The sequence below is a fragment of the Crocodylus siamensis genome, chromosome 5 (genome assembly GCF_052110815.1).
Source record: "Crocodylus siamensis isolate JL-2025a chromosome 5, ASM5211081v1, whole genome shotgun sequence".
NCBI lineage: Eukaryota > Metazoa > Chordata > Crocodylia > Crocodylidae > Crocodylus > Crocodylus siamensis.
Genome location: NC_143399.1, coordinates 49,789,882 through 49,809,321, shown reverse-complemented (window position 1 = coordinate 49,809,321; position 19,440 = coordinate 49,789,882). Strand labels below are relative to the sequence as shown.

General features: G+C 41.4%; 1 protein-coding gene across 6 annotated transcripts in view; it reads right to left on the bottom strand.

The window, feature by feature from the left end:
* The window catches only part of RALGPS2 (Ral GEF with PH domain and SH3 binding motif 2), a 238,615-nt gene that overhangs the window by 103,101 nt on the left and 116,074 nt on the right, over positions 1-19,440 (bottom strand). For all 6 annotated transcript variants that reach the window (XM_090047437.1, XM_090047440.1, XM_090047439.1 and 3 more), the window contains exons 7-8: positions 18,771-18,863; positions 12,505-12,631 (exon numbers count right to left, since the gene is read on the bottom strand). In XM_090047437.1, the coding sequence (XP_089903563.1) occupies positions 12,505-12,631; positions 18,771-18,863 (220 nt within the window). The remainder of the gene's footprint in view (positions 1-12,504; positions 12,632-18,770; positions 18,864-19,440) is intronic.

The window sequence follows — 19,440 nt, the reverse complement described above, 5'->3', positions numbered from 1 at the left end:
ACAAAATAGTTTAAAATCCATTCTTAAATTCTACAATGCTGCTAATATACATTATAAAGCTGCAAATGAAAGTGTGAAGGTGAGCTTTAAGCTCTAACATTTTACTCTATAAAATTTGCCAAGTCACATGAACTTCTTAAATCTGCTGCTTTCCCCCCTTCATAGCTGGCAAAAACCTTCCTTATAAAAGATACAAAAGCACTTTCAAAGTAAAGCTTAGATGATTTCTTAATGGATTTTAGGAGTTCCATTTCAACATGTACAAAATATATTTTTTCATGTCCCTGAAAGAACAGATCCATCTCAGTATATGCCTTGGCACCTTTTCTGTAACCACTCATAAGGCTGTGAGGTAAAGACTAAGCTGCATTATTGCTAGGTTTGGTAAGATTCAGGGTTTTTATTCCCCTAATCAGTAAGCATGGGTAAAATGTTGATCTCACCTCACACAGTCCAGTAAAAAAACATATTTCCATCATTAATAATCAAAATTTATAGAAAGGGGGCTTAAGAAAAATGATACCTGATGGAGTGTGTGACAGAGGGAGCAGTTCCTGCAGAACCATGCTGACTGTAGCTTGGACTGCAACTCCCAGAAACCCCAGGGGACTGGGAACAAAGGAAGAGGAAGTGACAAAGTGCACAAGGGAGCTACAGGCAAGTGGAGCTAAAACTGAGTGCTGCTCTGCTGCTCAGCTGGCAGCAGTCCTACAGTTGTTACATTTGTTGTGGCAGGTGGTTAAAGTGCACAATCCTGAAAATTTAAATAGATAAAAATTGAAATAAATGCTTAAAATGAATATCAATATTATCTATCAAAATAATTAAAAAATAAAAGTTTAATTGTGCCAAGCCTAATTATTGCAAGAGACACCCATGAGTTGACAGTAGTTCTAGCTGACTGATTTCAAAGTCTTAAGGGGTAAAACTTATCTTAAATAATACCAGCAACCAAAATTGCTATTTCTTAACCATTTAGACAAAAACGCAACTTAAAGGATCCTTGAAGACTCTTAAAGTAAGGTGCATTTGCCATGAGTTAACAAATTCACTGAGTCAATGAGCTTTTTAACATAATGGACATCATAACATTTCATTCTTAGCCACGTTAGATGCCAAGGTCCTGATCTAAAGCCTTATTACTTTTCAATCAAGCTCGAGGGGAAAGCAGAGAACCTGTTGACAGAAGATGGGATGCATGCATACAAAGTAACAGAAAGTAAACAAATTTATTCTAGGGAAGGAGATGTATAACTACCTTGACCTGAAGCTAGATAAAGAAAAATAATGGGAGAAATAGAGAATACCTTATGGAAAAAGGAGAGCCTGTGGCCTAGAAGAGTAAGCACTGCATCAAGAGTTGCAACAATCACTTAAGTGATAAAAATGAGTTCCAAGTTTCAACTACACATACATAATCTGTAAAAGGCTATTTAACCAGAAGACTTGTCATGTCTGAGTCTGCTGACAGACATGAAAACAAACATGAGCACCTTGCCGGGGTCATCTGACCCCGGTGCTCTTTCCTGCTAAGGCAGGGGGTCGGACTAGATGATCTACCTAGGTCCCTTCCGACTCTAGCTACTATGAAACTATGAAAACAAAACCACACTCTACTGGAAGGAGGCAGTGCGATAGTTTACCCAGCTCCATAGCACCTGTGTAGATCAGGCGCTTCAGTGGGGCTTTTAGGCACTTTATTTAATGGCCGATTCAATGAGCCATTAGATAAAAAGTGCATGATCTATACAGATGTTGGGTGAGCTGGGTCAAACCAACACAATGCCTCTTCTGGGCATGTGCTGGGCTCAGCAGGGAGGCACACCACATTTAAAGTGACACTTTGGGATGTTTTGTTTTATATCTGTAAGCAGCCTAAATGATCAACTATCCTTTAAGATAGCAGCTTAAATTTGGAAATCTATGCACAGGAAACAGTCTAAATTCAACTTTTGAAGAAGCTTAAATTGATGCCCAATATTATAAGATAGGTGCCCTGGAAATCACTAAATTATGTTAAAGAGATACACAAACAAAACACAGACATTTTATCTAAAAGCAACTACTATTAAAATAGAAATAGACTCTGCCAGACAGCAACACATGCACTTACAGGCTGCATAAATAATGAGCATAAAACTTTTGTGAATTCATGCTGACTTCATCAGATGCTGTAAAAGGACAAGTGTAGAGCAAGATATGAAGCGAGTGATTTGAATACAAAAGGTAGGGAAGGAAGAGAGGGAGGAAGGGGAAGAAGATAGAGCTGGCAGATGCAAACAAGTGCTGAACCCATATAAACAAGAGCCACAACAGCTAATCCAGGTAATAGGATAAGGATCTGTAATCCATGTTTAACCCAATCCGGTCTGTGGATGATTTTTTGTTTCGCAGTTTGCCATTCAAAGTGTCTTTTTAAATTTTGCTGCCTGTAAAGAACAATTACCTCACCTGCCAAAACTAACTTCTATTATGTCTTCCCCACTCCCTTCCTCCACCTGGAAGAATTTCAAGTGATTGTTAGAAAACGTGATAAGCATGCATTACACATGCATAATAAAGCAAGGGTGGAACAAATATTAGGTAACTGCAATCGTATAAGATATGCACAGACCACTGAGAGCTCCAAGCCAGTTGCTATGTACAATACTGTAGTGGAAGGCAAGCAAAAAGTTGCTTTTCTAAATTAAAACATCAATATGTCTGGAGGCTTATTTTATTTAAATACAACAATAAAATGTCCCCTAACCACCCTGCCTCCAATGCGCATAGGAAACAACACCCTTGTCTTGCATTCACATACAGGAAAACCTCTTCATTAAATACACTATCATTAAACTGCCACTAAGAGCAGCATCTGCTCAATAATTAAAACCAGCTATGAAGTTGACTGAATGCAGCCTGTACTTGAGCATACCTGTAAAACATATGGTCCACATTGGGTAAACACACTCATAGGAAGCTTCCACAAGGCTAGTAGTGCAACCCATCTGAATAAAATATATGGGAGTACCCAATGAGTGCAGTCCTCCTCAGAAACAACTCTCTTTCAAGTCATGGTGAGCCACTACACTGCATACATTTCGACTTTGTCTTCATTCCTGAGCAGCACCTTTCTTTCCCATTTCCAATGATTTTTGTTTCTTTATCAGCCTTTAATGCCTGGCAAAAATCACCAAACACCTACGCAGATGAGAAGCTCTTTCTCCCCTTCAGCTGATTTCATGCAGCTGCTGTGGCCCTGCCCTCCATGGAGTAGAGCCAGACCAAGCAGCCTCAGGTTTCACCTGCATATGAGTTTTTGGAAAATCCCAGGACTTGCGACAAAAACACATGGTCCCAGATGTGAGTGGGGAAATGATTAGCACATGGATCCTTGGAGCGGGGGATGAGGGGAGAGGGTGGAACCTGGAGTACACTCACTGAGTACTGCTGCATGGTACAATCACTATGGCTGGAAACACTGTTGACTCTGCTAGAGCACAACCCAATGAACTATGTGCTAAATTATTAACCTGTTCACTTTGGATTAATACGCATGGTTGGAATATGAATAAGTAGGTATAAAAAGTACTACTCAAAAGTATGTTTATGAAGTAGCTCTGCTGAAACTTGCAGCAGTTTGCAAAAAAAGGTAAAAATGCAGTAGAGCTGACTGTCCCCCCAGCTACCCTTTTACTTGGTGCCATAGTGGGAAGGGGACAAATTCAAAGAGACCCTTCTGATAATTAGATTCTATACCTGGAAAATCAACATAAAAATTTATAAATTTTCCATAAATAAAATCTAATTATGGGGCGGGGGTCATCTTAAATTCAGGGTTGTCTTAGATTCAAGTAAACACAGTAAGAAAGCATGGCTCTGAAATACTTCAACCAAGTACTCAATACTAGTTTTTGTAAACATAATATTTTTATTCATGTTATACTTAATATGAAGTGTTAGGCAAACTAAAAGGAAACATTATGTATAAATGACACTGGATTATTTAATGAGGTTTTCTGAACAATTTAACCACAAGGTAAAGCAACTACTTTAATGTTACATCATGGTCACAAATATTGAAGGTTGCCATGTATTTGCATAAAAATCAAAGTTAAGCTGGTTAAAACATTGATTTTACATTTATTCAAAAACCAGGAAAAAATGAAGCTTTGTGAGTACTGATCTTTGAGCAAGCATCCCCCATCAGCCAAGTAGTTCATTTAAACACTGCATTACTAAAAAGACCCTAAGTGTCCTATTTACAAAATTATATTTTCCCTCTATTTCCAACCATAATTTTGAGGGAAATGATAATGAATCCAAAGCAGGAATCAGTCCTACTCTGAGACAGGAGTTTATTTTGGAAGAGTGAGAGATATTGAACTTCTTAGAATGTATGTTTCCCTTGCTAACCTAAAAATATATTTCCTGTTCACCTCTACTTAAGAAACTATTATGAATAAAAATTTCTAGAAAGTGTGTAGTAAAGAGGTTCAATTAGCAATTATAAGCAGAGACAAATTTTACAGAAAACCCCACACATCTCATTGATTTGAAGTGAATCAAATTTTTCTTTAACTACCACCTCTGATAAAGCCATGTAGTAGGCAACTTTTTCATCACAAGAGTGACCTTCTTAACTAATTCTTCCAAGCAAGGCATATTTTTATATAAACAAATGATATCACTGGCTGAATTACTGAAAAAGTGGTTTCTACTAGAATTAACATGCAGATATGAAAGCAGTTTTTGGTCCTGGGGTTTTAAATACTATATGTGCATTAAAAACAAAATAGGACACTGCTGAAGAAATTAAAGTATTACAAAATATTCATTCTATTCAAGTCAATTTATTGTTAATCTAATATTTATTTGTTCTAAACATACTAAGGCCCCAAAACAGTGTGAAAAGTTTGTGTCCTGGGGCACGGCGAAGGTATGAACCCCGAAGGGTCCAAGGGGGGCTGGGGGGGGGGGCAGCACACCATGTGGAAATGAAAAGAGAAGAGAAACTAAACAAAAACAACTTACCAGCAGCAGGAAGCGCGGCGGGGATCGCAGCGGAGCAAAAAGCGGCAGCAGGTCCCGCGCGGCTTGTTAGCCGCGGTTTACTTAAAGGGGCAACAGCTGGGGAAGAGGGGGAGAAGAACCAGCGCGAGAGAATAAGAAGGGAGAGCGAGTGGGCAGAGGGGGAGGAGAGGCGGCAAGGAAGTGTGGGGAGAAGATCTCCAGAGCCCACCAGGAAGGTGGAGGAGCCGGAGAATGGTGCTGCGGCCTCACGGGGAGAATCTGAATCCTGCCCAGGGGAAGATGCTGCCGTCAGGCTTGACAAGACCCAGGTGTCTCAACTGCATATAACCTTGGGGCACAAGAAGAGCCGAAGTTGAAGGCTTCATTAGCACTGAGGACGACGGACACTGAAATTAAGAAGGAATCCTCAAAGGAGAGGGGGACGGAGACACGACAGTGGGGATATAGGACCTCGACCAAAATTTGTGAGCCAAATATTCCCTTGATAGGGAGCGTAGCTTATTTTGTGGGGAAGGTGATCCCTTGAGCCTTGTGATTAAAATTAACAATTTTTTTCCTTTCACTACTAGTATGGTTTGTTTGTGTTGGCCAGAATCTCTGTATTAGTGTTCAGGATTTATTGAGGTAAGGGGGAATCTAGGATCCCACAGGTTAGACTGGCCAAGAAGGAACCAGGACTTCCTGGGCCCCTGCGTGAGCCTAGCTGGCACCCAGTACGGTCCCTCATCGAGTGGAGGGCCAGCCGGCAGCAATACCTATAGCACACTGCTGAGGCGGGGTCTAGGGCGAGGTGCAGGGGAGGTGGAGCCTCGTGAAGAACATCACGCTTCGACCTTGGGGAGGTAGCCAGCGTCAGGTGGCCATCCCCTCCACCACTGAAATTTCATCGAAGTCGTGGCAGGCGGGATATGGAGGGGGAGTACGCCTGAAGTGGAAGACCGAGGACTACTCCCTTAAGTGATGGAGCAGGTTACCACCAGGCCCCTGGGCAGGGCGGCAAGGGACCGAGTAATTGAGGCCCGGCGGGTGCAGTTTGATTATCACTTATGAGGAATGTTATTAATGACTTGGTACAAGGTTACAACAGAAGAATGGCAAAGAGCATGAGTACTCCAGTATTACTTTTTGGAGTAACATATGTCTATTCACTGACAAAGCAGCACCTAGCTGCCAACTATAACTGAAAGAAAGAAGACTATAAAACTTTGACATTGTTTGTTGCAAGAGAGGGATATTTCTGGTTTTCATAAAAAACTGTCCATAGACTTGATTTAGCTATAAATACAACCATTTAAAAACCTGTTGAAAGTTCCAGCTTCTTTTACAGAAGCACTGCTAGACAACACAGCTATATTTAGGAGTTGAATTAGTATCCCATCAACATTTCCTTAGAGCATCACTAATGACAACTGCAACACTTTCTGCCTATATATTCCCTTCTGTCTGTCCAAATAGCAATTATTTCTGCACAAAAAGCTACTCTTTGCTACAAAACAACTGTTTTTCCAAAAAATAACATCCAAAACACATTTTATACGAATACCTAAGACAGATGACATTTAAAAAACTGTTCTTTTTTTAAGATGAAATTTACTAAAACCACCTATTTAAGCCTTTACATTTATTCCAATTAAGTTTAGCTTCATAGATAGCTGAAGCCGTCTCTACCCCCCAAACTTACAAATTATAGTATAGCATTGTTATGCTCATTAAAAAAAAAAAAATGTACGAAGTTTACATTTAAAATGTACCATATAATAAATGAAATATTCTGAAAAGGAGAACATTTATTTAAATGTTTGCAAGTCTATTAGTTTATAGCAGATTTGGTAATCTCATAATTGTGATAATGAAATGTCTTTTATTAGAATGCCCCATTTTTGTTTGCTTATAGAACTTTTCAGAACTAAGAAAGATGGACTGTTTTTTTTCCAACTGTCAAAAAGCTAATTTTGGGGAAAAATTAAGCCAAGAAGTTCTCCTCTGAGAAGGAAGCAAGAGAAAAAATACATGTTTTAGCCATATTAAGAAGCTTTTCTTTCAGACCTGATAGTCACTTCTATCCCTATCCCCATCTTTGGATTAGGGACTTGAAATGTGCTTTTCAGTTCCTGTAAAATTTGCCCAGATCTGGCCCAGTTATAAGCTTTGGGGAGGGATCTGTGCTTTACACATGCTGAGGAAAGTAGATAGGCAAAACCTGGAAGATCCTATCTACACTCAGTGTGCATGCTGCAAGAGCCAAGAAACTTCCCTGTGAGTGCCGCCTGCTCATGGGAGGGCACTGGAAGGGAAAGGAAAAACAAGAGCATGGGATACGTAATTTCTCAGCTGGGCACAGAGAGTAGAAGGGAAGCTGCCCAATTCAAATGCAGAGAGCAGCAAGGATCAGGATCAGGATCAGGTTGAGGGAATGAATGGTGGGAGCAGATAAGGAGGCTATATGGGAAGAAGAAGTCCAGTCAGAATGGACTGGGTAAGTCAGTGCAAGGTTTCAACATATGAAGTGCTAGATGATATTAAGTACCCTAAAAAAAGTGTCCTAAAAGATCAGGCATCTTAAGTTTGGCACCTATTAGTGAATCCTTTTAGCTGAATCACTGCTTTCATTTTCCATTCATAATTTGGGCATAATACCCCCAATTCCAAGAGAAATACAATAGTTTGTTTTTGTGGAAAACTCCAACCGTAGAAAAGAGCACCACAGAAAAGCTGAGGAGGAAATGAGTTTAGCCTTTAAATCAGGATTTGAATAGTCTGTTGTAAACAAGAAATAGGGAATCACATAAAATAAAGAGAACACAAAATATTTACTAGCTATTATTACATGAACAACCACAATTGTAGCATTTTTCAATTTTTGAGCATTTTACCTAGTCATCTTAATGTTGACTCATTCTTATAACCTAGAACTCTGCATAAAATAGTCTCTTAAAGATCTGTATAGCCACAAAAAAAAACCTGGGTAGACAGTCAGCTGACTTGGATCATCTTCTCAATTAACCAATTCCAATTTCTGCATAACTGAAGATATTTTTCAGCATATTCTCTTTCCCAGGGTTATATCCTTAGTAGTATAAACTGTATTGTCTTCCTGTTATGCAAGTGGAGTAGACATGATGACAAGAATTATACGTGGAAGGATACATATTTGTAATGTTCTATTCCACTTTGCAGCACACTGCTCTATTTTTCCTCCTACAAAAATAATGCCATCACAGTGCCAAATCCCCAATACAACCTCTTAAGTTTGTTCTGAAATTTCTGACACAAACGAGTATTCTGCATGATTTTCAGATTTCGAGCAATCTCTCATCATACACAGCAATATTTTTCCTTAGTATTTGCCAAAGAAGGGCTCTTCAGACAAATGTTTATAACCTTTCTTCAAGGTTTCCTCCTAACAATTTAGCACAGCTGATCTCCACTTCAGTGAAACACACACAGAAGACTATTTCAAGGGGTAGTGCATTTAAAGCCAAGGAAACATCTTATTTTTATTAATATGACCACTTGTTTTACTGTGACATCTGGCAGCACACTGGTAATTAAGGTTTTTCCAGAATTTCCATTATATACCACATTTCAGAGGGGTGATAGTTTGCTTCAGAAAAAAAAACCTAACATATAGCAAAAGCTTTGTTATCCAACACCCCTGGGAAATGGGGTGCAGGGTGCCACATAACCAAATATGCCAGTTACCTGAGAGGCCCAAACAGGCGTCTTTGCCTGTTTGGGCTACTGCCCCTCCTACCATGTCTGGTACACTGCTGACCCTCCTGCCATGTAAGTGTGCTAGGGGACAGGGAGGGAGGCCCTGCGCTGCGGGGACTTGGCAGCACAGGCTGCTTTGCCCTGGACTGTGGGGGCTCAGCAAAACCGGATTGCCATGACAACTGGCATGCTGGTTAGTAGAGCGTGCCGGTTTGTAAGGTGCTGGATAATATGGCTTTTACAGTACATATTTTCATTTTGCTTTGACAAATTACTGAGTTCATACTGGTATTACACACAGCATTACTAGAATTTCTGGAAGACTACTCAGTGGTTCTTATCACTGCTATTAGCCATGCCTTTCTGATTCTTTTCCAGTGAACTGCCAGAGAATGTGTCCTACTGAAATAAATATGGAATTGTGGGAAGGTATACAGCAGGGATAGGCAATCCTGGCACAGGCGCCAGAACATGGCACACAAAGACATTTTGCTTGGCATACAAGTCTTTGGGCAGACAGTGGGGAAGGGGCTGGCGCTGCATTGCTACAACAAGTTTTGGGCCCCTTGCAGCTCCCCTGCCATCTGCCCTGGCACGCCAACATTTTACAAGTTGAGATTGCAGGGGTTTTTGGTACTCTGCCCAAAAATATTACTGACCCCTGGTTAGACGGTTACTGGCACTAGACTAATTTAGATGATCTAAAAAAGCCAGGTACTAACAATACACTTTTACTGGTACAAGCGATCAGAAACTGATCTACACCCATAACAGAACAGAAGTTTGTCACAGACTAGTTTAAAAATGGCAGAGCCCAGTTTAAGATTTGCACTAATATATATTCTTTCTTCCTAGGGGTAAGCAACCTAAAGCCTTGAGACAGGATGCAACCCACCAAGTTTAATTCGGCCCATGAAGCTGGGACATCAGTCATGGCTGTGTTACAAGTACTTGGTAGCTAGGTTACAGGCAAAACCCTGTCTTTCGACTGAGCTCCATCAATTCAGTGCGCTGTTCCTAAAAGGTTGCTAACTAGGACTGTGCAAAGCTTTGGTCCCCGATTCAATTCAGTGGAGATTCAGCCCGATTTAATGGCTGAATCTCCGAATCCGAATTCAATCAGGAGACTCTTTAATTTCTCCGAATTGAATCAGAACCCTCCACTGACTGTGACAAGCCCTAGATGAGACACTCAATAAAGGGGCAATGAAGTAGAAGGAAAATAAAAATGTTCCTGCCTTTGATTTTTGGCAGAGTTTTTTTTCCTGAGCAGCAAGGATACTGGCTGCTGCAAAATAGAAGATAAGTGAGATCTGATGGGTAAAGTTCATAGGTAAAAGCAATCTGAGATATAATGAACATTTAGGATGATTAAATTCCAGGGAGAGAGAGAGATCAGGTCTCACCTATTTGTCTCACCTGACAAAGAACATCTTGCATTTAAAAGCTTCTGTAACTTTATCCCAACTACACAGTTGGTACAGCAAAAGATATCACCCTAAGAAATCCTTGCCTCGTACGTTATCTCTAGACGAGGGGCGGGCAAAATACAGCCTGCGGGCCAGGTCCGAGGTCATTCTATCCGGCCTGCGAGGCTCCTAAAAAAGAATGTAGAACATTAATATTTCTCTGCCCTTGGTTCCTTCAAAAATGACAGGAACCAAGGACAGTAGGACCCAGGGGAAGCCCGGCAGGCTCCAACAAGAGCAGGGCCCACCCGGCCCCGCCCCCCAGCCAGAAGCCCCAGCTGCTGTTTCTGGGCTGGGACCACATGGCTGCCCTGGCAGCACAGAAAGCTCAGGTAAGTGGGGGTTGGGGGGGGGGGAGGGAGGACCTTGGGCAGGGAAAGAGTACGGGTGGGGGCCGGGAAGAGGCCCCTCCCCCACCCACGCTCAGTGCCCAGCATTGGGGCTGCCTGTACCTGCTCCAGACAGCCCCATGTGGGCTGCAAGCACCTGCAGTGTGGGGCACCAGCTGTGGGGCAGGGGAGGGGCCGCTTCCCCCCCCCACACACTCAGCTTTTCCCCAGGTTCCTTCCCTGGGCAGAGAAAAGCGGCCCCTCGCCCACCACATAGCCGGCGCTCCACACTGCAGCCCCCATGAGGCTGCCTGTGCCTGCTCTACACAGCCCTGCGTGGGCTGCAAGCACCGGCTGTGAGATGGGCGAGGGGCCACTTTTCCCCACGCTCTGCACCAGCTTCTTCCCTGCTGACAAACAGGGGGTCAGGGCCAAGTGCTGCCCCACACCTGTACCACAGGGCTGGGGGGCACTGGGTGGGAGTGGGCAGGGAGCCAGTGGGAGCACGGGGCCCACACCAGTGTTCCGGGGCCAGTGCCGGCAGGGTCCAGAGCAGGGTGACAGGAGGACAGGGTCCCAACCGGCAGGGGCTCCATGAAGCCAGGCCAGACCCCACCTCCCTGCTGGTGTAGCCCAGCCTGGCTCCACAGACCCTTGCCAGCCTGCACCCTGCTCTGGGTCCCACCAGTGCTGGCCCTGGGACATTGATCCCAAGACATTGGGACATTGGTCCCAAGATGGTGACCAGGGGGTGGGGCACAAAATATTTGCCCGCCCCTGCTCTAGATAAAATCACAGCTACGTCACTCTTACACTACCATAAATTATGGAAACAAACAGTCGTATTTCTCTTTAGAACGCCTGAAGATGTAGTTAAACCTGCCTGCTGCTGGTAAGACGAATAAAATAGTAGAAACTGAGTGGCCAGGCATTCCCTGCCACCTACTGTGACAGTTATGAAAACTTCAACACAACAAAGAGCCTCCAGAGTCTGGGGTTACGAAGAAGCTAAAATAACCCAGCAATGGTAAACATAAAAATTATTACATTCAGAGTGAAGTGAAATTAAAATCCAGTTAACTACAGTAGGCCACCAGAGATTATTCCAACTACAGACATACAAACAGCTGAGATGTGTAACACAAATCATTAACTGAAACTCTGCTAACCTTGAACTAAGCTGCAAGAGGGAAGCAGTTGGACAAACACTTTTGTTAAACACTGATGTTTTTATATGATTAAGGAAACCAAAAATATGAGCAATATTACAAGTAAATTATAATAATCTTGCTCAATTCTCCTTGGTTCAGCAAGTAATTCCAAAATGCTGATGAAAATGCTATATTTTGTCAAGACATGAGAAACAATATGCAATGAAAATAAATGAACTGATCAAGTTTTCTTAAAACATAGGAAGGTAATTCAATTATTCAAGTTAACTCTGCACATCAGCTATTTCATTTCTTTATCTTTAATAGCAATGACTTAATTATCCTGGTCACTTCAATATAATTCAAGTGTCAATTCATACAGTATAAATCAGGTTTCACAGTAGTTAAAATAAATAGTCTATAATTAATACTTATCTGTCAAGCTAGTGATTTACTGCTTTTCATTATAGCTATGCACAGTCGAATGTTTAGTTCTTCGAAAGTATTGCCAGGAATAACAATCTAACTACTCCACCGTCAGTCAATCATTATATCTACACAACATAAGGAAAAACCATCTCCAGGAAAACTGATGCTCCATGTAAAATCTTAAAGCACTTGGAAGGTTGGTTGTTTTTTTTGTTTTGTTGGTTTTTTTAAATACACAGGCACACACCCCAGAGAGAGATTTTTCTTGATGTATACAAAACATTTATAGCCAACCAGATTTATGTCTTCTCATATACTGCTTAAAATGGGTTTCTCTTTTTTTCTTGTTGCTTGTGTATTTTCTTGTTAATACCACCCATAAATTGTTCAGCTTACCTAAATAAGGAATACAAGGAGTCATCTTCAAGCTGCTGATATAATCTCTAAGTCTCTTATAATTATCCTCTTTACTCATAACATACTCCAGCTTTTCAAAGGTAGCCTTGTCTTTTCGACTCAATAACTAAAAAAAGAGAGACAAAATTAGAAGGATTGTAGTTAGAAATTTACATCTGAGATGACTACTGAAGTTAAAATATGGATTCAATGTTTTGTGGTAAGGAATATAACACTGCCTTCCCCTACAGAATAAATTTTGAGTGTTTACAAGAAAAAATGGCTAGGTCATGAATTAAAATTAGCACTTAAATGGGTCCCTTAAAAATGTAGAACTATTTTTAAAGATAAAGGACAAAAAAAATGAAGTAATACAAAATTCTTCAAATTTCCACAGTTAAAAAAAAAAATCACTTAACTCTAATGCACTGATTATGTTTGAATTTGATTTACCATTAGTAATTTTTTTCCCCGTTTTATAAATAAAATGTTACCATGCAGCAAGTAATAGCCAAGGATACAAGTTCTCTGTTTCCCATAGGAAAACAGGGAAAATGTGGATTTGCCCTTTTAACCAAGAAACATGCAGAATTTTCATTTTAATGGGGAAATACATGGACTTTCCACTTTTGCAAGGAGCTCTTTGCAGGCTGGCACAGTTCTAGCCTCCATGGGCTAGGAGGAGCACAAAGAAGGTGGTCAGGCAGGGGCCACCATGTGCATGGTTGTCAGGCAGCTTGGAGAGCAGCTCCCCACAGGTAAGGGGCCAGAACACGTAGCTACAGGGCCCCAGCAGGGAGCAGGATGGGGACATGGGCAGTTCGCCCAGGGTGTGGGGGGCCTAACTCTGCCACTGTGCACATGCCCCCCAGATCTGTACACAGGACAGGGGTGGGCTGTTCACTGCAGGTTCAGTCTCCCTGCCCTGCTATCCTCCCCCCAGAGCCTCCTCAGCCCAACTCAGACCCAGTGAAGCAAGGCAGAGCAGGGCTGGGCAAGGAGGCTCCTTGTGACTATAAGCCCCATGCTACCCTTGCAAGGTTCCCTCTGCCTGCCTGGTGGCAGCGGAAGTAGTGGTGCAGAGATGTGCCCCTCATTGCTGCCAGGCAGCCTGGGGGCACCTCGCCATGGCGGCATGGGGCTCGCAGCAGCAGCAACAAGTCTCCCTGCCTGGCCCTACTCTGCTCTGTGCTGGGTCCCACCTGCTGGGCTGCAGAGGCCCTGGGTGGGGGGAGGAGGGGGGCAGCACGGCAGGGAGTCCAAGCTCACAGCAGGCAGTCTGCACCCCCCACCAACAGGTTCCACTCTGGCTGCGCCACCCATAGGGGACTGGGAGCCAAGCTCCACATTCTGCTCTGCTGCGGTGGCTACCTCCTGCAGGCAGCAGCCAGGGCTTGGGCACTGGTGCAAGGACCAGGGGACTGTGGACCTAGGTCCCTGGCCTCATAGCCCTGGCAGCTGGGGGCCCCCTTCAACAGGGCTGGGGGGAGGAAGGAGGCTGTGGCTTGGGAGTAAAGGGCCTAGACCTGCATCCTGGTAAGCAAAGGGGGCAGGACAAGTTCTGGTTTTCCATGATAAAAACACTCCAATCAAATACCAAAATTTGTAACTACTTAGAATTTATTTTATTGTAATGATGACTGAGGCACTGGTAAACTTCCAAATTGCTTTAAAATGGTAACTATATCAATAAGACATTGTGTTTAATGGGCACTTATAAATAGTTGCATTTCATTTTAATCACAATTTTAAAGTCAGAGAATTTGTGATTTTTAAACAGAGAAAACCTGGATCCCTGGTAATAACCAATTTTCTACTATAGACAATTTCCATAGAGAACCAGAATGGTTGCTAACTGCTATTCTTTTCAACAGAAGTGAAGCTAAAAAAGTGTTTAATAAAAAACAAAACAAATGCCTCCTTCAAAACCACCATCTCCTCCCATTGTTCCCAAAGCAAGCTGGGCTGCCTCCAGGGAAGATCAATGCCCTCTTGAAAGAAGTCTGTAATAAAATTGATATTTCATAATTATGCCTGTTTGGTTAACATAGATTCTTCTAAGATTTCCTTAATCTTAAAGATTATTTTCCAATGAAGAGAACAGGAGAGCCAAGACTGGTAAAAAACATTTAAAAAAATACCTATTTGCCTCATGCAAATACACTGATATTCAGATCCTTAACCAGAATTTCCCCCTGGAAAAGGAAGGTGTAATAGAGACTTGATCAGGCTTCTCCACAGAAAAGTATTTCTGTCTGAGCACTTGGTATATTATTCAGACAGCCAAAAAAGCAGTTTTACAGGCTCCATTCATATTAAAAGATCATTAGTTTTGAACACAAAACTTAAATCATTAATCTATCTTTTAGTGCAAGTCCATCCTCCCTGCTCCCTCCTGGGCTCTTAACTATAGCTGAGCTCTTTGTGTAGGGAATAAATTACAAAATTAGAAAATGCTGCACTTGAGGTAACTAACAGAACTGCCATTGAGAAGCCACATTAAAGTTTTTATTTCATTTTAGGCCCAAGATTTAAGGAAGCACAGAAAAATGTTTGGATTGTACATTTTGGCAGGAGACAAGGTGTTCTAGCAGCTCAACCACAGTTTCAGCTATATATAAGATGTACAGTAGCTAGTTATTAAAATAAGTGGAATTAAGGGAAACTCTAGTTGTGTAGGTACATATCCTCAAGATTTTACATGCAAATTCCCTCCTTTGCAAATCAAAATCTACTTGTGTGGTCATGACTGCAATGGACCTAATCTATGTATTTTGGCAAACATGTCATTTTTATTTGTTTTACTTCTTTTCACTCTTGTCTACCTTTCTACCCACTAACTGTCACAAAGATGACCAACACCCCAGCGCAATTCTACATCATCAGCTTTCTTTTTTAAAGAGAGGCCGGTCTTCCAAGAAACTGTCTCTCTGAAGTTCCAGGACAGAGCTTGAATTAACACTGGTGTTTTGCATCTCTCATGACACTGCCAGGTTAGAGCTCCTACAGATTTCCAGGGATAATAATATATGGAGCTGAGAACACATTCAAAATGCTGCTAGTTCTAGCTCCAACATATGAGCAAGGAAGTCTAGCTTTTTTTTTCTAGTATTATATTACACCTGAAAGCTCAGGATATTAAATTTAGCTTTCAAGTTAATTAAGCAGTAGATACACTAATAAGACAATCTAGGTAAAATTTTTCATTCCATCATGCTTTGACATATGTTCTGTCTGTGTTTGGGAGGTATTTTATAACTCCATTGGAATGAAAGTAATAAAAACACAAATGCTTCCTTTTACAATACAAAAGAAATGCTGAAAGTTTTGACTGCAATGAAATAATCTGACCGTCAACTGTGTTTTCTTAAATATGGGTTAAGAAACAATACTGTTGAAATCTGATTGCTACATTCAAAGTCTTTGAGAGGTTCTCCAAAAGTGTTACCCTTTCAAGGGTTTCCTTATGCAGTTCCTTATGGAGGGGATGGTATGCATAGCAGGTTCCCTTTCTTTTCTTTAACATAGGAGCAATCTGGTAGAGAATGTGACCAGAGCGCAGGTAATGCTGAAGAAAAAGCACCCATTCAATGATCCTTAGATTTTCTTTCCTCCTCTCCTTTCCTTCCAAATTGTTTTGTCAAAATGCCCCCCCCCCCCCAAGTATCCAGAGAACAAACAATAGTAGTATCTGTGGGTATAGATGCATATATTTGGAGTAGTTTCAAAAGAGGAATGTTTCAAAAGGCCAGCAGCTGTTACATTTTAATTGTTTCATGAAGACAAACATGGGCATGTAGCAAACCTCAAATGCATAATTAGTGATTTTTGTATCTTAGCAGAGACAAATAGGAGTGCTGTGTCAAGCATCTGAAGAGTGGAGGAGAATGGATACACACCCCACACACAAGCATCTTACCTGATAGGAGCAGTTGCTGTTGGCTCCCTGTATGCTGCCTTGCTGGGGCAGGCTTCCCAGGTACTGGCACCCCTTCCAAATTGGTACCCCCAGCAATTACCCCCAACTCAATTTATGCTATTGGCAAAACTGCTCCAAGTTTAACTGAATAAAAGAGTGGTAAAGTGAGAGTGGTTTTGCTACATTTGTATCATTCCTGGCTTGTCTGCCCCTGACAATTAGAATGTTAACAGCTGCTGGCCTTTTGAAACTGCTCTAAATACTTATACTTTATGTGAGGGGCCAGCAACCTTTGCAACCCATAGGCCATGACAACCGTGTTGGTTGAAATGCCACCACCACTTTTCCAAGCCTCCCCCCCACAATTCCAGGCTGGGGCATAAACACAGCTTCCAGCCCAGGGGAAGCTGTGCCAGGTCTGGACAGCTTGGAATTGAGCCCAGGCTGCTGCTGCTGCCGCCACCATTTCTCCCCGGGCCTCCACTCCCCAGCTGCACTTCAGGCACAACTTCCAGCTGGTAGGGAGCTGCTCCTGGGTTGGTGAACCAGAAGCTTCATCTGCACTGCTGACATTTCTCAGCAGCTGCCACTGCAGCACAGGCACAGCTGGAAGCTGCCCAGCACCAGGTTGGTTGTGGGCATGGGACCAGATCCAGTGACTCTGCAGGCCAGATCTGGCCCGTCGACTATCTGTTGTTGACCCTTCTGAATGCAATGGGAGACAACAGTCAGAACTGCTTATAGGAGTAGGAGGGGATGATTCAGAGCTTCACTTGAAAGAACTCTCATTCTTGCAGCTCCCTAATTCTTTCAGCTCTTCTATTCATTTCACTTTAATTATGGTTTCCCTCTACCAAGAAGAGTTTTGTTAAGATGTTACAAGGAAGAGTTGATGTTTAGAAGCTGACAATAGTTTGGTGGCTTTACCTTAAATGAACCCAATATCTTTAAAACTGGTGGATGCATGACCTATTTTGTCATGAGTTTCTAGACTACCTATTTTTGCAAAAGCTCATGCAGATTGAGTGCAGGAAGTGGCTCCTTTATAAAGACCTGAAATCTTAAAAAACACTTGCCCAAAAATAAAAGACATGCAATTCATCAGATTTTTCCAGTGGATTATTTTGTATTTTAGTAGTTTGAATAGGGAGGGCTGTCTAAATTTAGGATCTGGATTTCTCAGATAGAATCCAGAGATGCATGGCTTTATCCTGTATAAGCATGCTGATTGGTGAAACTGAAGAGAGCAATTAAAAATAGACCAAGAGTGAAGATTTTCTCAAAGAACATTTCTGAATAGTAAGTACATTTTAAATTAAGACCTTTCAGAACAAGGTATGTCAATGCAAAAAATAAGGAACTGTATGGTGTTTGTTGAATTTGCCTAACCTGCCAATGGCAAAAATTATACCTGGTTGAATATTCATGGTTAGGCTGACAGAATATGTCAGCTAACAATGTTTACCTTTAATGTGTCTGTCTTGCTAGGATACAGTAGACTCTTGTAGCCACTAACATTCTGGTCCCTGAAAATGTTTACCTCTTTTTACAAGCTAATTAAAGTTTGTATTACATGCTGGAGTGTTTCATGTTCTGGGCGAACTCTGAAGTGATTAGGCTTGAAAATACTGGTGTTTCATCTCTTATTATTTATATGGCTACGCAGATATAATATTTTTCTTAGTTCTGAACCTGCAACTAGGTCAGCATGTTGCCCAGAGTTGTGCTAATCACCGACACTAGTATGCAAACACCAGCTTACCATTTTAGTTAAAAGAGATGGTGGGCAGCGTGGGGAAAAATAATTTCTCTTTCAAAATTAGGTATTAGAAAAAGACAAACAAGCAAATGCACTGTTTAGAATAGTTCGCATATAAAATACAATGGACAAAACATTGGGGAAAAATTAAGCCCAGTTATCAGTGATAAAAATAAAAATATATACATCTTTATGGAATCCGACTCCAAAGTTTTTGGATATGTATTCTTTACAGATGAAAAATTCCAACAGTGTAAAACCCATAATGATTAAAATATGACTGCTTTGGCACTCATAATTTTCCAGTAACTAATACAAAATAGCATTTGGCCAAATTAGAACCTCTGAACTTAACTGAATCTTCAGGGAACCATTTTCAAAAGGAAAAAATGTCTATGCCAAAATGGAAAAAAGCTCAAGAGGAAAATGTAGACTTAGAGGCACTAGAAATAATGTACAGAGTAAAGTGAATTAAGTGCATCTGAAATAATCATTGGATCCTTGAAACAGACTACAGAAGGATATACTACAATCTTTATTTTTAAGAAGGAATTAAGAGTCACCCACTGTCCTACTGAGATTACTTACCGCCCACGTTTTAGTCAATCTGAAGATGGGGGCACTTTGTAATCCAGACACCACTGCCATAAGTGCATGCAGGTTATTCAGCTCGTATAACTTCTGAGGATGAAAATAAGAATAACTTGAAAAATACTTCAACTGCAATGAAGTAACACACAAAAGTTAAAAATACCCCAAAATGATATATACAGTGATGTTGATTCAATCTAGTCATTTGTTCTAAAAGTTGTAATTTGACTGTAGCAAACTGAAGTGCATCCATACTACATTATGGAAATTTCCTACTTCATCATTACATTCACACACTTCTGTCTGCCCAAATTAACCACTCAGAAGCCTAAGGAGATGCAGCACTGGGCATTGTTCCACACTCTGATTTGTCATGCTAGCCATTCTGAGATGGATGTCAAACTACAGGAATTCTATGACTACCTAAATAATAAACTCCAATGATTCCTCTTATAGCATCTGTCAATTTTGTCTGCACTATTTTCTAAATGGTACAAGGCAGCATGAATGACAAAGTGCTGTGCCATAACCATGAAAGTAATATGAGAGGAAGATGCATATGCATTCCGAGTCAGGCAAGCAGATGGATTTGGCTCTGTAAGATCAGAACCGTTAATGGTACCTCAATATAGCTAACAGAACTGCTAGATTTCATTTTCTGCTTTGT